Source organism: Chinchilla lanigera, unplaced genomic scaffold, assembly GCF_000276665.1.
Source record: "Chinchilla lanigera isolate Chin_1 unplaced genomic scaffold, ChiLan1.0 scaffold00032, whole genome shotgun sequence".
In the NCBI taxonomy this organism is placed as follows: Eukaryota; Metazoa; Chordata; class Mammalia; order Rodentia; family Chinchillidae; genus Chinchilla; species Chinchilla lanigera.
In genome coordinates this window covers 16128138-16145817 of record NW_004955433.1, presented here as the reverse complement: position 1 = coordinate 16145817, position 17680 = coordinate 16128138, and the positions used below count along the sequence as shown (strand labels likewise).

General features: G+C 44.1%; 1 protein-coding gene across 1 annotated transcript in view; it reads left to right on the top strand.

Annotated features, from left to right (window-relative positions):
- Positions 1 to 688: 688 nt before the first annotated feature.
- The window catches only part of Got2 (glutamic-oxaloacetic transaminase 2, mitochondrial), a gene marked incomplete in the record, with an annotated part of 23335 nt that continues 6343 nt past the window's right edge, over positions 689 to 17680 (top strand). Inside the window, 7 exon segments of the mRNA XM_013516232.1 lie at positions 689 to 793; positions 11283 to 11439; positions 13353 to 13481; positions 15057 to 15116; positions 15831 to 15992; positions 16219 to 16323; positions 17339 to 17489. Of these exon segments, the coding sequence (XP_013371686.1) occupies positions 705 to 793; positions 11283 to 11439; positions 13353 to 13481; positions 15057 to 15116; positions 15831 to 15992; positions 16219 to 16323; positions 17339 to 17489 (853 nt within the window).

Sequence of the window (17680 nt, the reverse complement as noted above, 5' to 3'; positions counted from 1 at the left end):
CTGGTTTGAGTTTCGGACTCTGTCTCAAATTCATTTGCTTTTTCCTTTAAAAACGATTCGTTCTCTTCCACACAGTCATGGGGATCTGCCATTGGCAAGTTTGTCATTAACGCCCACAGGTTATTTTGTGCTTACTAAATCAGGCCCCGTTTTTAGACATAATCTGCTAATCTCAGTTAATCTTCGTAACTGGCCCACAAAACACTCCTGCTGTCCTCTCTATAACAAGGATGAGGGAACCTTCGGGAGGGGCACGTGCCTTGCTCCGAGAAATTGGCTGATCGTTGAGAGCTGAAAGTTAAGCCCCCTGGCGTCTTAATGGCTCTTATAACACGGGGGGTGGGGTTTCACCTGTGTCAGCCTACATTTTCCCACCTTTCAAATCGTTATAGTAGTAGCCGCCTCTGCTGTCCCGCTCGACGAACGGAAAGCAGCGCGGCCTGCGCCCTCCGCTGCGGGTTCCCCGAAAGGCGGAGACAGACCGACCGCCGTCATCGTCTTCCGGGCGTCCTCGAGGCCCTGCCGCTCCGCCCCCGGCCGCCAGGGGACGCTGTGACGCGGCCAAGGGCCCGGCGCGCGGCCGCTCTAGCTTCGCCCAGAGAAGCCGCAGTCCCTGCCCGATTCGGCAGCGCGATCCCCGGCGTCTGCGGCCGCTTACCCTACTCACTGTTCTGCCGCTACCCACTGCCCTCCTGTCGCCCACCATGGCGCTGCTGCACTCCAGCCGCGTCCTCTCCGGGGTGGCCGCCGCCTTCCACCCAGGCCTTGCCGCTGCAGCCTCTGCCAGAGCCAGGTAAGCCAAGGGATACTGAGATGGAGCCAGGACGTCGGCCTGCCCGGCCGCGCTGTAGGTGCCCCGGACAACTGCTCCCACGGTCTCCCAGATACACGCACGCATACACACGCGCTGCCCTTCTGTGCCATCCCCTCGGGTTCCCTACCCAGGAAGCTAAGAATTGAGCGTCCACGCCGCACAGGGACTGACCCCAGAGCCCCACATCCCTACCCTCCCTGCATGTGGCGACGCGGGAGAACAAGCTAGTGCAAGCCGAAGCAAGGAAGTGTGACCCTCTGCGGCACCCGGACTCCCACTCCAGGGGCCCGGGATGCAGAGTCGGCGTGAAGGGGGTGCGGGGCGAGGGGAGAGCACGCGGGCTGCGGAGCCTGGCCAACCTCGCGCTGATTGGCTGCGGCGCCGGGGCGGCCTCGCGCCGATTGGCTGCGGCGCAAGGGGGCGCGCATGTCCTTGACTGGCTGGCCTGGGGGCACCGTGCACACCTGTCCCGGGCCCCCCAGCCCCAGAGGGTTGGGCTGGGCATGGCGGAGGGTGGCTGCTGCTTGTGTACCAGGGGACGGGAACGCCCTGGAGGGGGTGGTTCCCGGGGCGCCGGCCCGCCGACCCCCACTTTTCTCGTTGCATCCGGTGACCTTGGCAGCGACACGCTCCTGTCCGCCACCACCTGAATTCCCGGTAACTCCGCTTTGGCCGTTAGATGGGAGGCGGTTGAGGCGTAGTGCTGCTCCTTAGTTTTCAGGCCCTCAGAAGTCCTGCCACACGGGAGCCATCGATCTTCCTCTCCTCCTTGTTCTGTTCTTTCATGCCGAAACTTATTTCGTAACCCCAGGTTCTCGGTGCCAGGCACTGGACCACATGCTGGCGATGCAGCGGTGAGCGAGGCAGAGGGAAGGGCAGCCTTCGCCCAAACAGTGACAAATGTGTAATTTTCCAGACTGTGATATGTAGTCCAGAGGGAAAGTTGGAGCATCAAACGAGCTAGTAATTTCCTAGCAGAGACCGGAGCCAGGCGATTAACTCACTCAGGAAGCGGATTTGGGGCCGTCTCCTTAAGTACTGCCTAATGGGGTGCCCAGTCTTAAAACCACCCCGGGCTGATGTCACTACCAGGAGCAGAACCTAGCCTGGCCTTTCGTACCTCCCTTGGCCTTGCGTTTGAATGGATGCCTGCGGTCTGTAACCCCGAAGAACAGTCTGTCCTTCCCAAAGCCTCCTGCTTTCACATGTGCTTCTCCCAGTTTGGCTTTCTTGGCCCACAGGAAGCAAGTGCTCTTTAAGCCTACCTAGTAGGTCGGGGTTAGGCGTTATTCGGCACATTTGGAGAACAAAAGGAGTGCCAAAAGTATGGGCTATTTCAACATTATAGTAGTAATCTTAAAACAGTCCCTTTTGTTTTAGGAGTTTGGCTGTTGGTCTGAAGCTCTAACGTGCTTGGTGAAATTCCTGGGGGCGGGGGGTGACCTTTTGGTCACTCTCAGTTTGAGAGTCTAATATTTCTGTTCTTTTGCCCATTAGAATCAGTTACAGGAGAGCAGAGACCTCACCTGCTTTGTTCAGTTTTTATATCTCAGCACTTGTAACAGCACCTGGCATATCTTTCCAAAAAAGTCTTATTTTAAACCCTGATTTTTAAATAAAATACATTTTAATCTTACATTTTAAATGAAAATCTAAACAGGTGAGAAACAATAGCACAGCAAAAATATGACCAAAAGCTGGGCGTGGTGGTACACACCTGTAATCCCAGCACTCCAGAGGCTGAGGCTGGAGGATCGCTGAGTTCAAGGGCAACCTGCACTACATAGCAAGAGAAAAAAAAATATATATATATATATATACACATATACATATATAATCAATAAAACAAGGCTTTTAAATATTAGGAAAGCTGGGCATGGCAGCGCAAGTCTAATCCCAGCAATCCAGAGGCTGAGAGGCAGGTGAATCACCTTGAATTCAGAGGCAGCCTGGGCTTCCTGGTAGGTTCAAGACCAGCTTGAATTACATAGTGAGACCCTATCTCAAACTTTCCCCCCGCTCCAATTTTTTTTTTGTTTTTAATAGCTGACAGTGAGGAGCTGCTGTTGAGGTTTAAACAGTGCTCCAGGATTGGGTAATAGAACTAGATGCCAGGTCTGGCCATGAGTGTTAACTGTGCAGGCAAGAAAACCTTGTGCTCATCCACTGTGCATGCATCTTTATCTGGAGCCCAATGGTAAGACTAGGAAACATTTTTATCAACTCAGTGCATTCAAACTTTTTTTGTTTCATTTTGTTTTTTCTTTGTGGTACTGGGGATTGGGCCCAGGGCCTTTGCAGTGAGCTGTATCCCCAGCTCTTGTTATTTTTTATTTTGAGACAAGATCTTGGCTGAGTTGCCCAAGGTAACCTTGGACTTGCAATTCTGATGCCTCAGCCACCCAGGTATCTGAGATTGTAGCTTTGTGCCATCTTGCCCAGCTCCAATGAAATACTTAATTTTCACACTCAGATCATTTAACAAGAACTTTCTAAATTCAAGTTTTTTTTTTTTTAAACAGAAAGCGTTAAAGTTGTTTTGTTGACCTGTGCTCTAGAAGCACAGTGAAATTGATCATAGATCAATGAGGAATGAGAAATATGCTAATATATTTTTATTTGCATTGCTACCGAGCAAAACTAAGTCTTCGTGAATGCAAGGCAAAGCAATCACTCCATCACTGAGACAAAACTCTGCCTACTTTTCATTGTTTAATTCTGATTGTTTGATTTTTTGTAAAATAACCAGGTAGTATCATAAGACTTTTTAGAAAGGCAGTGTGCAGCCAGCTGGGTGTAGTGGTGTGTGCCTATAATCTCAGCACTTGAGAGGAAGAGGCAGAAAGTTTGCCATGAGTTCCAGACCAGCCTGGATTACGAGTCCAAGACCAGCCTGAACTGCATAGTGAGACCCTGTCTCAAAAACAGAACAATACAAAACAAACCCCAGTGTGCAATAGTGATACAATAATCAGTAATTAAAAGATCAAAATCGTGGTGTGGCATTTGTGACCATGGGCAAGTTAGTTAACTTTTCTGAAGATATGTGTGGAGTAAAGGAGAAAAGAAATAATTTAGAATTTAGGAAAAATATATACATACAAAATAATTAAGATAGTTATACTACTAATTTCTCTTAGTTCATTGAAAAGAAAAGTTTGTGCTAATACTGTTTGAACATTTAAATGCCTGTATCTTGTACACTGAGTAACTAAGTTAAAGGTAACAATACGCAATGCATTAACCATTGTTACCCTATTATCTTGTTTTGAAAATTTGTGGTGTTTTTTCTCTTTAAAATAAAAATAAAATAAAATAAGAATATGAGGAAAAGCATTTTTAAACTGTAGAAGAGTAGCTAGGCTTACAACCCCCAGAGATGCAAGGTATTTGAACTGGAAGTGTTTATCTGAATACTTTGTACCTAACATCTTTGGGTTGGCTGGTCAATATTGCTCAATGTTTGAGGCTTTGTGCTCATGTCCAAAGGACATTAATAGGAATCACTTTGTAGGCCACAGATTGTCTACATCATAGTTATCTACATCAATTTTATCCCTAGAATACTTCATCTAGAGCAATTCCTTTAAAAACACGAGGCCTTACAACCTATACAATCTTTGCCATTTTAAGGAGTGGAATAATGAAGGACATGGAGATCCTGGAACGTGATTCTAATGTAGAGCTAATCAAATTGACTTTCACAGCTCCTTTTTTGGTTGTTTAAAATTCAATATTTTGAAATTGCTTTTAGCATTGTTAATAGGTATACTAGAAAACTCAAAAGCTATGGTTTGTGAGAAAATGTCTATACAAAACTTTTTTTAAAAAATTTTGACAAATTACTGATTTTCATACTACAAGAATGGTGCCTTCTGTACCTATGGTTAGAGGCAGTGCTGTCACCAGAGCACTTAAAATCAGAGCATCTTTTGAAAAATGAAAATTGCTTTCTACAAGTTTCCCCTCTTACAATCAAAGATGTCCTTGACATTCAAAGTATTCCTTCCCCTCAGCAGTTAATAATGACAGTGATGCAGATAGGCAGGTGGCTCCATGTTTTCACTCTCTGTATTAAGGATAAGAAATAATCAAAACCGTCACTCCCATTTTCAAAGTCCTCTTGAGGTGTCTGTGTTTCTTACTATTGCTTAGAAGCTAGAAACAGCCAAGCAGCCTACAACACCAGTAAAAGGGAGGTGGGATCTTAGTCCTGATTTTAGAGCTGTCAAGGGATGGATGAGAATGTCTGCTGAGACTGCATGAAGAGGGAAAAAAACCTAAATAGTGGTAGTTTATTAGAGTCCTGTGACCACAAGCTTTTCACATTCCTCACATACTCCAGGCTCCAGACTAGTGGCACAAATAAAAATACAGTAGTGCTCTAGTAACAGCGATGCCCACTGACACCAAGCATTCACTCTGTGCCGAGCTTTGTTGCGATTTTCTTCATCCCTCTACCAACACTGTGAGATGGGTACCCTGGTGCTCTGTTTTACAGACAGGAGTCACTTCGCTTGCCAGTGCTCACACAGCTGAGAGGTGACTGAGTTATTGGAATCTATGCAGTTTGCTCAAGGCGAGCTATTGAGACCATTAAAAGCAGGAAACATCTGGAAAATCCCAAGAAACAGGGCCATCACTCTTATAGAACAGAGAATAACCATGCACACCACTTACAGCTTTTGAGACAGGCGATGTGCGCTTGCTGGGGAGCATAAATAAGCGCAGCTCCCTGCTGCCCTCCTGCCAGCTTCCTGGCTGTGGCGGATGAGTGCTCACCGGCACAAGTTCAATATGCGAACCATTGCTGGGGCAGAAATTCTAGTGAATAATTCACAAGCGTCTCAGCATGGTGAGCACCGAGAACTTTACTATGCTCTACTGAGAACTGGATTGGTAGAGATTAGATGAGTGATCACTAACAGAACTCGAGCCACTTCACCTGAGTAATTTGGAATCTTGCTTCCTTAGCTTCCACTTTTCCAGTGCAGCAGCACCTAACTCTTTCACACTCTTTGCCCTTATTCTTACGCCTCTGTGTACCTTTCATGCTTGGCACTCAGCTCCTGAGTCGCCTCTTCCTGGGAGTCCTAAGTCTGTATTTCCAACCCTCTTTCTCAAGTGCTTACCTCCTTTCCTTGGGGGTCCTAGAAACTATATTCTTTGCCCTGTGACCATCTTTATCACTGTGTATCGTCTCCCCAACCCCACCCCAGTCTACATTGTTGTGTACCTCCCTGCTGGTCACCCCACTGGACCAGTGGTAAGAAATTATGGATGTTTCTTTTGTTTTATTGTTCGTAGTGTTACTGATTGAACCCAAGGCCTAAGCACTCAGCTGCATCCCCAGACCTTTATTTTTTATTTTTGAGAGGATCTCACTAAGTTTTCCAAGCTGGACTTGAACTTGTGATCCTCCTGCCTCAGCCTCAGAGTGCTAGGGTTATAGCTGTATACCACAACACCCAACTAGGCTTTCTGTTTTAACTCTACATTCCCAACTCTTAGCACATACTAGCACACAGCAAGTTCTTAATGACTGATTTAGAGGATCTTAAAGACAAATATGACACTATATAAAAAGCTTCTTTCTTGATTCCTCTAAAGAAAAGGGATTGAATAGTCATTTTCCAAAACAGTAGTTAACCATGAGGTAAAAACTCTCAGACTGACACATTAATGCATCCGTTCTGACATAGGGATATTTATTAAAAAAAAAAAAAAAACAACTCAACAAAGCTGTCTGTGCCAAAGACATAAGGAATGTCCCACACCATAGCTGTGCACAGTTGTCCAGAAAATATAATAAAGATGAGGATTCCCCAGACAAGCTCTTTACTTTGGTTACCTATGTACTAGTCACAACTTAACCACTTTCCGAAATCTACAGATAGTTATTATGGAGGAGAGAGAACTAACCACTGGTTATCAAATATCATAATAGCACAAAAAAAGAATCCACTTTCCAAATGGATGAGGGACCTAACCACTGTTTATCAAATAAAGCCATAAAAGCACACACAAAAAAGGCAATTCGTTCTCCAAATTTGTCCTCATATGTTCTTTCATATTTGTAACAGACCCTTGAGGGTAATAGTTGTGTCAGGAAGTCTGCAAGGTGAAAACCATTTCTATAACATATAAAATGTTGTTTTTGTTAACTTGTGATGTTTCTGTCTTTGCTTTTTCAAATGAAGCAATGAACAATAAATTTCAGAGTTTTAATTTCTGGGGCAATAAATATCAATACTTATACCCCACATAAATAAAAGCTCTCTGAGGGGTTTCAGTCACAAGCTGTGTCTCGGTGGTACACTCTTGTAATCCCAGCTTTCTGGGAGGCTGAGGGAGAAAAATCGTAAGAATCTAACCCAAGCGTGGGCAACTTCACTAGTAACAGCAAGACCCAGTCTCAAAAACTGAAAAGGGGTGGGAAAGTAGTGTAAAGACAGTGGGTTCAACCCCTAGTACTGCAAAAAACCAACTTTGTTTCTCCAGGAAAAAGAGCAGTGTTGCCTTAAAAGTAGCAGTTTTCAAAGTTTTCTTTTTACAATACTGGGGGTTGAACCTAGAGCCTTCACACTAAGCTACATCCACAGCCCGCCCACCCCTTTTTTTTTCCTTTTTATTTTCAGACAGGATGTTGCTAAATTGCCTAAGGTAGGCTTCAACTTGGGATCCTTTTGCTTCAGCCTCCTGGAGTGCTAGAATTATAGCCCTGGGCCACCACACCTGACCCAAAGTAACTTCTGTTTCACAAAGAAAACTGAGTGGGAAGGCAGTGATGTCAGACCTACACAGTCAGTGTAAACAGATGAGCAGAGCTCCTGAGCACAGAGTACAACTTCCAGGCATTGCTTTTATGCTTTCTTCTCTTTTAAGTTGCAACAAAGAACATGTTCGTTATAAGTCAAAGCTGTAGCCCCCTAGGGGAGGTAAAAACGAGAAGCAAAATGTGTAAATTTTAACTCATGCTTCACAATCAGTATGTCTCTATATTGTCTTAATTAGAAATTAGCTAGCCAATGATTAATTAATCTGCTAATTAATTCATTATATATGTCTAAGATTAAGTTACCAAAAGGCCTTAAAAATTGCTTCAACCTGACATGTTATAAAATATAATTACTGTTCTCCAAAATAAACTCATAACCACAGTCTAACACTGAAGAAAACTCAAATTCCAGTAGAGGAGCATCTGACAACATACCTCACCAGTACTGTCTGAAACTGTCACAGCCAGGAGAAGCCTCATGTAGTATTAGAAGGAGTCCTAGAATCAGACCCAGGAAGAAACTAGGAAAATCTGAATAATTGGTAGACTTAGTGTATCACTATGAGTTCCTTAACGTAGCGAATGTGTCACATTGATGTACAGCGGCAACATTAGTTGGGGGAGACTTGGGTGGACAGAAACTGTGCTCTGTCTTGCATTTCCTATAAGCCTAAACTTGTTCTAAAAATACTATATATTATTAAAAGAGTAAAAGTATATAGCTCCTGTTAAAAGTTTATCAAAATAATTCAATTAAAACATTTTTTATAATTTTAAATATATTTTTCTTAAATGAACTTAAACATTTTAGGAATTCAGGTTCACATACATAAAGTCAGTCTTTGGTAAAAGAGACTCATTTAATTCTGATTCAGTAAGAACAGCTACCCTTTTATTTACCTGTGTTAGGTATAATGTAGCATACGTTTTACTCTAGGTAGGTTTATTTTTCCTAAACCGGTTGACAGATAAAATAGCCAAAAAAATTTTTAAGAGTGCCCATTGAAAGTGCTAGAAATTTGGTTTTCCATTTCCTGGGAAACTTAAGAATGCTCCATTGCTGTAAGTACTTAATGTTTATAACACAAACCCATAAACCTTTTATTTGAGATTTTTTATTATCAAATTTATCAGTGCCCTTCAGAGATAGAAAAGGTTTCACATTCAGGCACTCAGAGGATCTTTGAAAGTGTTTCCAAATTACTGGCACATAGTGAGGTTGTAAATCCAGAGTCACACCTTCGACCATAGGTCCAGAGTAAGCAAAACAAAAAAAATTAGTTTGATTTTTTTCAGAGCTACAAAAATCTCAACTGATTTAAGCACCAAAAAAAGATAAGCAAATAAGAACATTTAATAAGCCAAATTCTGTCATCGCTCACCCAGAAGAGAGTAGAGCTCTACCATCCTACAGAAATCACTAAATAGTTAAAGCATAAAGCCAAACTCGGGAGCACAGTAGTGCACATCAGTAATCCCAGCTGCTCGGGAATTTGAGGCAAGAGGATCACAAATTTAAGGTCACCCTGAACAACTTAGCAAGACTCTGCCTCAAAAAGGGTTGAGGAATGCAGCTCAGTACTCCCAGGGTTGACTCCCCAGTACCACAAAATAAATAAATTAAAAACTAAACTCATTGATGCCAGCCATGGGGACTAGCTTACTGGCTAAAAGTGAACCAAAAACAAAACCTCAAATCAGTTCAGGGTTATGAACAACCAAGAAAGTCACTTAAAGTTCAGTGGCAGAGCCAGGTGGTGCATGCCTGTAATCCCAGCACTTGGGAGGCTAAGGCAAAGGATAACTGTGAGTTTGAGGCCCACCTCAACTACATAGAGAGACCTTGTCTCAAAACACAAACGAAAGAAGTTCCATGGCCGGCTGAGGTGTTGCTCAGTGGCAAAGCACCTGACCAGCATGGGTGACAGTCTGGGTTCAATTCCCAGCACCACCAATAAATTTCTTTTTGCAAGCTAGGATTCACCCTAGGAGCCAAGGAAAGATGAGGAACACTTTCTCAGCATGCCCAGACATGTAACTCTAGCTGGGCATTGCTGGACAGACTCCAAGATGTTATAGGATGCTGGGCATGACAGTGCATGCCAGAAATCCCAGCACTCAGGAGGCTGAGGCAGGAAGATAGTTGTGTGTTCAAGGCCAGCCTGAGCTACATAGCAAGTAAGTTCAAGCCAGCCTGGAACTCATAGCCAGATCTTGTCTTTAAAAAAAAAAAAAAATCCACTGTTATAGGATAGTATTTTGTTTTCTTATAGGTAAAATCATGAACATTTTCAAACATTTTAACCCATTGAGTAATAATGAAAACAAGATGTTAGAACCAGTTCTTCCTGTCAGTTTTGAATTCCTAAAATCCTAGTAACTCTCCCCCTCCCTCTCTACCCCAGTCGCCCCTGCCTTGTTCATGTCCTTGTCTCTTTGTTTTGTTGAGTAACAGACCACCTTCTTCAGCAACCCTCTGAATACACACCCTTAGCACTCTGCATTCAGCACCTCACACTGTGACAGGGGGGCCCTAAAGAGTGCAGTTTCATTCATGTCATCATCCCTCACCTGATCACGTTCCCCCCACCAAAAGAAAAGCTTTAATGATTCTTCATGTGTCACTGCATCAAAGGTGGGTCCCTGAAACCCAAGTGTGTAATAAGCTTCCCAATTATGTATGCTCTTAACAAGTTGGAAACAATAAAATCCAAGCCCCTTAAGAGGTCAAATAATATTCTTGTATGGCCCTCACGTCCATAGTCCCACCTCATCCTTTACCACATTCAGCTCCTCACTGCCCTGTCCCTTGAAGTATTCTCTGAGTTCTGAGCTCAGCTGGCCCCCTCCAAGATGGCTCCCGGCCATTCGCCCTCTCCCAAGGGGAGGGATGTCCGATCCCGCAGCTGGTACTGTCCTCCACATCCACTGTTCCCTTCCACGGCTGTGTCTCTCTGTGGCCTCTGGTGTTGCCAGCAGTGACCGTGTGTCCACAGGCTTAAACTGCTTCTCCCATGCAGTGAGTCCATACTCAGGGAGAAGGCTCTGCTGGCTGCCTCCTTCATCGTTCAAGTTTTGCTCTTTGCTCTCCCCATGGGCTTCGGTTCTTGATTCAGATCCTTCCTGGGTCCAGGGGACCCACTTCCCTCCTTCTCTTCCTCAAATTGCTATATTCCACTATCGAGGGGCAGCTCTCGCAGAGGCTCTTTCTGGGCTGCTTACCACCCCGCCATCTTCCCAGAAGTCCCTTGAAGTATTCTTCATGTGGGAATTCAGGTCAAGTGTAGACTACTTTAAAAGCCTCCCCAGGAAACCAGCATTCTGGAAACTGAGACAGGAGGACCAAAAGTTCAAAGCCAGTCTGGGCTACATAGTGAGTTTGAGGCTGGCCTGATCTACATAGCTAGACCTATCTCAAAACAACGACACAAAAGCCTGTGCGAACAGCCTGTCCTCCCCAGAACAGTTTGGGTGCCCCTCTGCATCTCCATGGCATCTGTGTGGAAATTAACTCATCTCTGCTCCTCCGCAAGGTGCTCCAAAGTCTTGTGTCACTGGATCAGTGGTGCCTATTTCTATACCCAGTATGCAACACACAAGCATTTGTCTAACTGAACCTTGGGCAGATAGAAACACCTCTGGCCATGGGGTCTGGCACATATGACTGAGGTAAGATGTTTCTCATTTCAGCTCCTGGTGGACCCATGTGGAAATGGGACCCCCAGATCCCATCCTGGGAGTCACCGAAGCCTACAAGAGAGACACCAACAGCAAAAAGATGAACCTGGGTGTTGGTGCCTACCGCGATGACAACGGAAAGCCCTATGTGCTCCCTAGTGTGAGGAAGGTGAGCTCGCATCCTTCTCGCGCTGGCCTGGCATGAGTCAGCTGAACGGAGCTCCTGGATTGGCCAGACGGGTGTGGATCTGGGACTCCTCAGCCCGGGGTTCTGGTTTAGGCAGCCTCGCTTGAGTTTTCTGGGCCATAACACCTTTGGCTGTGGAACTGTGAGACTGGAATCAGTCTTTTCCAAGGATGAGCAGCCATCGTGTCATTGCATTCCGAGGCAGCACAGAGCACCCAAAGTTTACACGCTGTCTCTTGGCAAGAGCAGTAGCCCTTTGTGGATGACGGTCACTATTCTTATTTTCCATTTCTCTCTTTTGATTACTTTAGTGAAACGCGGGTACACACATGATACTCTGTTTGTCCTTCCTGGTGAACAATAGAATAATTTTTTTTCATTCTCCTTATTTTTGCTCTATTTTAATGAGTATTGCTATTAGTTATATAGTTTCCATCACAACTTTAAATAGTGTAACTAATCCCCTTAGAATCAGTGTTGATTTTAAAAATCATTGAGGGCTGCGGGTACAGTTCAGTGGTAGAGTGCTTGCCTAGCATGTGTAAAGCCCTACATTTGATCCCCAGCATTGTCCACAAAAAAGAAGAAAAAAATGTGTTCAGTAAATGTAAACTATTTTTGCAAGCTAAAAGACAACCAAGCACTTTTGCACATACTTCATGAACACTTAACTTGGGCTCTTGTGAGACATAAAAGTAGTTGTTCCTGCATTTAACAGATAAGCTGAGTGTGTTAGCACACACCTGTAACCCCAGCTACTTGGGGAACTAAGGCAGGAGAATTGCAAGTTTCAGGCCAACCTGGGCAGCTTAGCAAGACCGTGCCTCAAAAAAAAAAACCAAAGAAGCAGTGAGGGCATGCAGCTCAGTGGTAGAATGCTTGTGACCCAAGCCTGTGGGTTCAGTTCCTAGTATCACCAGAAACAAGTAGAAGAGGAAAGTGGGAAGATCAGATAACTTGCCTGCCCAGGGTCACAACAGCTAAGGAACAACCATGCTATTATTAACTCTTCAGAGTTCTTAGATTGGCATACACTTTTAAATAATTCACCTTTCTGTATTTAATTTTGTGATCTTTTGTCTACTGTGGGTATTATTCTCAATCTTTATTCCTATATGTTCCAGGAATGCCATCTTATGTTAAATGGCAGCCAAGAGAGACTATACTCAAGCACATAAAACATTACTTTTAAAAAAATAATATATATTGGGCTGGGGATTTAGCTCAGCAGCACAGCGCCTGCCTGGCAAGCGCAAGGTCATGAATTCAATTCCCAGTACCAGAAGAAAAACGAAACAAAACAAAAACACAAAAAATATATATATAAATAATTGAAATATATCTCTTCTGTGATACAAAATACCAGGAATTTCACTTACTCTTCTCGGACAGCAACTTCAAATTAAAAAATAAGGCTTGCCCTGGGAAGTAGTTCATAATGCTTACCTAGCTTGCCTAGCATGTGCAGCCCATGGGTTCAATCTCCACACTACCAAAAAACTTACCAGGTGTGGTGGGAAAAGCCTACAATCCTAGCTATTCAAGAGGCTGAGGCAGCAGGATAACTTGAACCCAGGAGCTCTAGGGCAGCCTGGGCAACATAGTAAGACCCCATCTCAAAAAAAAAAGGAAAAAGAAAAGGCTGGATGCGGTGGCACATGCCTGTTATCCCAGCACTGGGGAGGCTGAGGCAGGAGGATCATTGCAAATTCGAGGCGAGCCTGGGCTACAAAGTGAGTTCAAGGCCAGCCTGAACAGCACAGCGAGACCCTATCTCAGAAAGACAAAAAGAAGGAAAAAAAGCCTATATATTTTATTTATAAAACATTAATTAGTAATTATATTAGTTCCAGGTAAGGGAAAAAACTAAATAAATGCATTTTTCTCATGTCTAGGCAGAGGCCCAGATTGCTGCAAAAAATGTGGACAAGGAATACCTCCCGATTGGAGGCCTGGCTGAGTTTTGCAAGGCGTCTGCAGAGCTAGCCCTGGGTGAGGGCAGCGAGGTGTTGAAAAGCGGCCGGGTAAGCTGAGCAGACTGGCATCATACAAGGGTCTGTTGCTATGTGTAACAATTTAAACAACCGTGAAGTAATTTAAATAACTTTTAAAAACAGGAAAGTATAACTCAGTTCATATGTGTGTAACAACTGAGGTGGCCACACTTGCTAATTCTTCTTTAGATAGTAAATTGGCAATAATTTAAAAGATTATTATACATAATGCAATTCTAAAAATGTATGAGTAATCCTGAAAAGATAATAGGGATTTGACTGATAGATAGGCCTGGCTTTCCTTCTGCTGTCAGGGTCCGTGTGTTCTGTTCATTGTGCACTGCTGTGTTGTAGAAACACTTGGCTGTGCCTAGTTTTAGGCCTGTAACTGTAGTCCACACACTCATGGACTAAGCTTCTGGCCTGGGTGGGAGAAGCAAGCAGGAAACTGTCCTCAGGTGGCCGAGTGGGCAGAACCTGTCTGGCTCTCTGCTACCCTGTCACAGCCAGTTTGAGCATTGAAAGAGAAAAGACCATGCTCCCAATGTGTGAGCTCATGTGCGTCACGATTTACCTTCTCTGGGCGGAAATACGTGTTTTCTAATGAATAATTTGTGAATTTATTTTTCTCTTAAGCCTTGGAGGAAAAAGCATATGAGCTGTATGTTATGGCTCAGTGGTTGAGCACTTGCCTAGCATGTGCAAGGCTCTGGATTCAACCTTCAGCACTGAAAACACGAAAAAGGGCCAATTAAGCCAGCAGTCTTTCTCCTCCTCCCCTTCTGAAAACCAGAATAAATTTTGTTCATAAGAATGGTCTAAGTCCACACAGTTAGTTTGTTAACTCACAGAGCAATATATAACCTCAAGCCCAGTGATTCAGTCGTGGATAGAATGCAGTGTAGTTACTATCCACACAATGAACCACCTGTTAACCCCTCACTAAACCTGTATTTTTCATGCACAGTGGGATTTTACTTAATATGCACCTGTCTGAGCAATTACAACCTAAATGTTAGAATGCCCTGTCTTGTCCTTTATGAATTGCTGTGCCTTAGGGAATCATTATTATTTCCAGATCTGCAGTTAGATTTTTACTTCCAGGTTATAAAAACTCATAGAAGACCTCTTAGGTGACCTTTAAAATGTACATAGGTGGGGGTAGAGCTCAGTGGTAGAACTCATGCTTATTAGCTCTGGGATGCATGTGCCAGCACCCTGTGTGGTTACCACCACTTTACAAGTGACAACCGGAAAGGTCCCTAGATACTCCACGAGAATAAATGTCAGAGCGCCACAAGAAATAAAACGTACTCACATTATCCTAAGGTACTTGTTGACTTGGATGGAACTTTGATGTTCAGAGGATCATCTCATTTTATGTAATTCTAGAGTAACATTTTGATGTAATGACTTCTTAATGTCTTTTCATTATTTTGTGCAAATCACTGCTTTCGCATATTGGAGTAGAGTTTTTGTGTTCTACAAGTGTTCCATGGGTGATACTGGCAGGCCATAAGGAATTGAAGTGTTAAGGGTACTGAGTGGACAGAGCAGGACCTCTGTGGGCTGGCCACATCACTGACCATGGTGTCTCTCCTGCAGTTTGTCACTGTGCAGACCATTTCTGGGACCGGGGCCTTAAGGATCGGAGCCAGCTTTCTGGTGAGTGTGGAAACGGTTCCAGGAAAACACTAAGTGGAGGCTGATAGGGCGTCCTGTTGTGTGTGTGTGACACTGACACAGAAGTAGATTTTCTTTTTCCACAGTTGGTAGATTTTCTGTTCTTGGATTAAGAAAAGACAGTGTCCTGGAGAAAATATAAGGAAGTTACAACAATAATAAATTCAGTTTATTGATGATATACTGTTACTAGGGAGCTTTTATATCTTTTATATTTTAATTCATTTAATCCCTATGAGAGAAGTTCAATTAACCTTCCCTCCCTCTTTCTCTCTCTCTCTCTCTCTCTCTGTGGATTTGTGTGGGTGTGTAGGTATGTGGGTGTGTGGATGTGATTGAACCCAAGGCTTTCACACTAAGCTATATCCTCAGCCCTTTTTTATTTTTTATTTGGAGACAGGGTCTTGATAGGTTGCCCAGGCTAGGCTCGAATTTATAACCCTCCTGCCTCAGCCCTGCAGAGTGGTAGTATTTTAGGCACGTACCACCACCCTGTCTAGTTAATAGCATTTTACAAAAGAAGGCCCAGAAAGGCCCTTAGCTACACAAGAGTAACTGTCAGAGCCCAGATTAACCAGGCTGAGTCAATACTGTTTGTGAAACGTAGAGGGGCTGGGACTCAGTAGAGAAAAATATACCAATGTGTTTTGCTTTTCTTTTTTTCATTTTTCCATTCTCTTTCATCCCATCTTTTAGCAAAGATTTTTTAAGTTCAGCCGAGATGTCTACCTGCCCAAACCGTCCTGGGGAAATCACACACCTATCTTCAGGGACGCCGGCATGCAGCTACAAGGTTATCGTTACTATGACCCCAAGACTTGCGGTTTTGACTTCACTGGTGCCACAGAGGACATTTCAGTAAGTGTGACTTGCAGGGTGAGAGGGACAAAAGAAAAGGAATAAACTTCCTTGAGGACATTTGATGTCTTCCATGTAGGTTTTAATATCTGGCTTAAAATACTGGGAATGAGCAAATCCCCAGACCTCAGATTCTCTTTCTTACCTATCAGATGCTAGTGAACCTCTGGGAACTATCTCCTTTTAAGCTGCAAAGCAGCTGTCTTTTGGTTGTTTTTCTCTTTAGAAAATACCAGAGCAAAGCGTTATTCTCCTGCATGCCTGCGCCCACAATCCCACGGGAGTGGACCCTCGCCAAGAGCAGTGGAAGGAAATCGCATCAATAGTGAAGGTGAGGAGGATGAGCTGAGGGGGATCCGTTCTAGGTGTATCTTATTCATTTAAATTTACTTCGGTGCCTGTTTTCAGTACACTTACCATGGGGAGTTGACACATGTACATAATACATCTTTTTATTTCCCTCTTACCCCCTCTATCTTGTATGGTTTCCTTGTAATAGAAGTTTGTGTGTCTGATTAAAGTTGTGGATTTAATCACTAGCCTTGGATGCTTAACTTGGCAGTCTTAGCAGTGAAAATTAGCCTTGACCCTACACAAGATTTTCACATGTGGATAAACTACCAGGAAAGAGCTCCTGCTTTGCTTAATTAACAGTTCTATAATTGTTGCTATCTGAGCAGTTTGAAATAATTCTTGTTCCTCATTCTGCATAAAGCCTGCCATTGTCCACCCTGCACAGCAGCTGCGCTGGCTGTGGGTCTGCTGGTAGCACCTGCATTTGCCTTGGTCAGTGTTCGTTACATTCTTTCATACCCTTTTGTGTTCCGTCCTGTCCCTGCCACACTCCTTAGTCCTGCCATTATCAGAGTGTAACTGGCTGTCATGGAAGACGTGTCAGAATTCTAGAGGGGAAAATATCCCTGTCATCTTAAGTCTCTGTTTGTACTACCTTCTGTCAAATCTAAGCAGCAGAAAGAATGAGACAGAAACGGCATGCAGAGAGCACTTTCCAGATGAGGTGGTTCTAGTCAGGCCATCTCAGGAGCTCTTGGGTTAGAAAGAGCCTGCCTGGGTTGTATTAGCTCCAGAAAAGACAAGTGCTGGTCTTGTATTGACTAAACAATAATAATGACCCAGACCCCTATTTAAGCAGAATTCTGGGCACAATGAGATTAAGACTCTCTTTTGTGAGGAACCAAAAGTTTAAAAAAAAAAAAAAAAAAGACAAGTTACAAGTTGCCATCTTAATTCTGGCTGAGGCAGACATGACCTCAGAAAATACAAGTAACCACCCATGGTATCTGCAGATGGCCGCCTAAAGCTTTGGTCTTCTTGTTCCCTCCCAGAAAAAGAATCTCTTTGCGTTCTTTGACATGGCCTACCAAGGCTTCGCCAGCGGTGATGGTGACAGGGATGCCTGGGCCGTGCGCCACTTCATTGAACAGGGTATCAATGTGTGCCTGTGCCAGTCATACGCCAAGAACATGGGCTTGTATGGTAAGCCACAGGACCAGGGCAGTGTGTGTTCTGATGAGCTTGAAGAAGAGCTGGGAGAGAATGCCACAGAGACAGGGGCAGATAGAAAGGGTGTCTGTCTGTGCCTTTATGTCCCTCCCTACCTGGAGAGAAAACAGATTATTGCTTCTCTTGTGCCTGGCGTGGTGGCGCATGCCTGTAATCCCAGCACT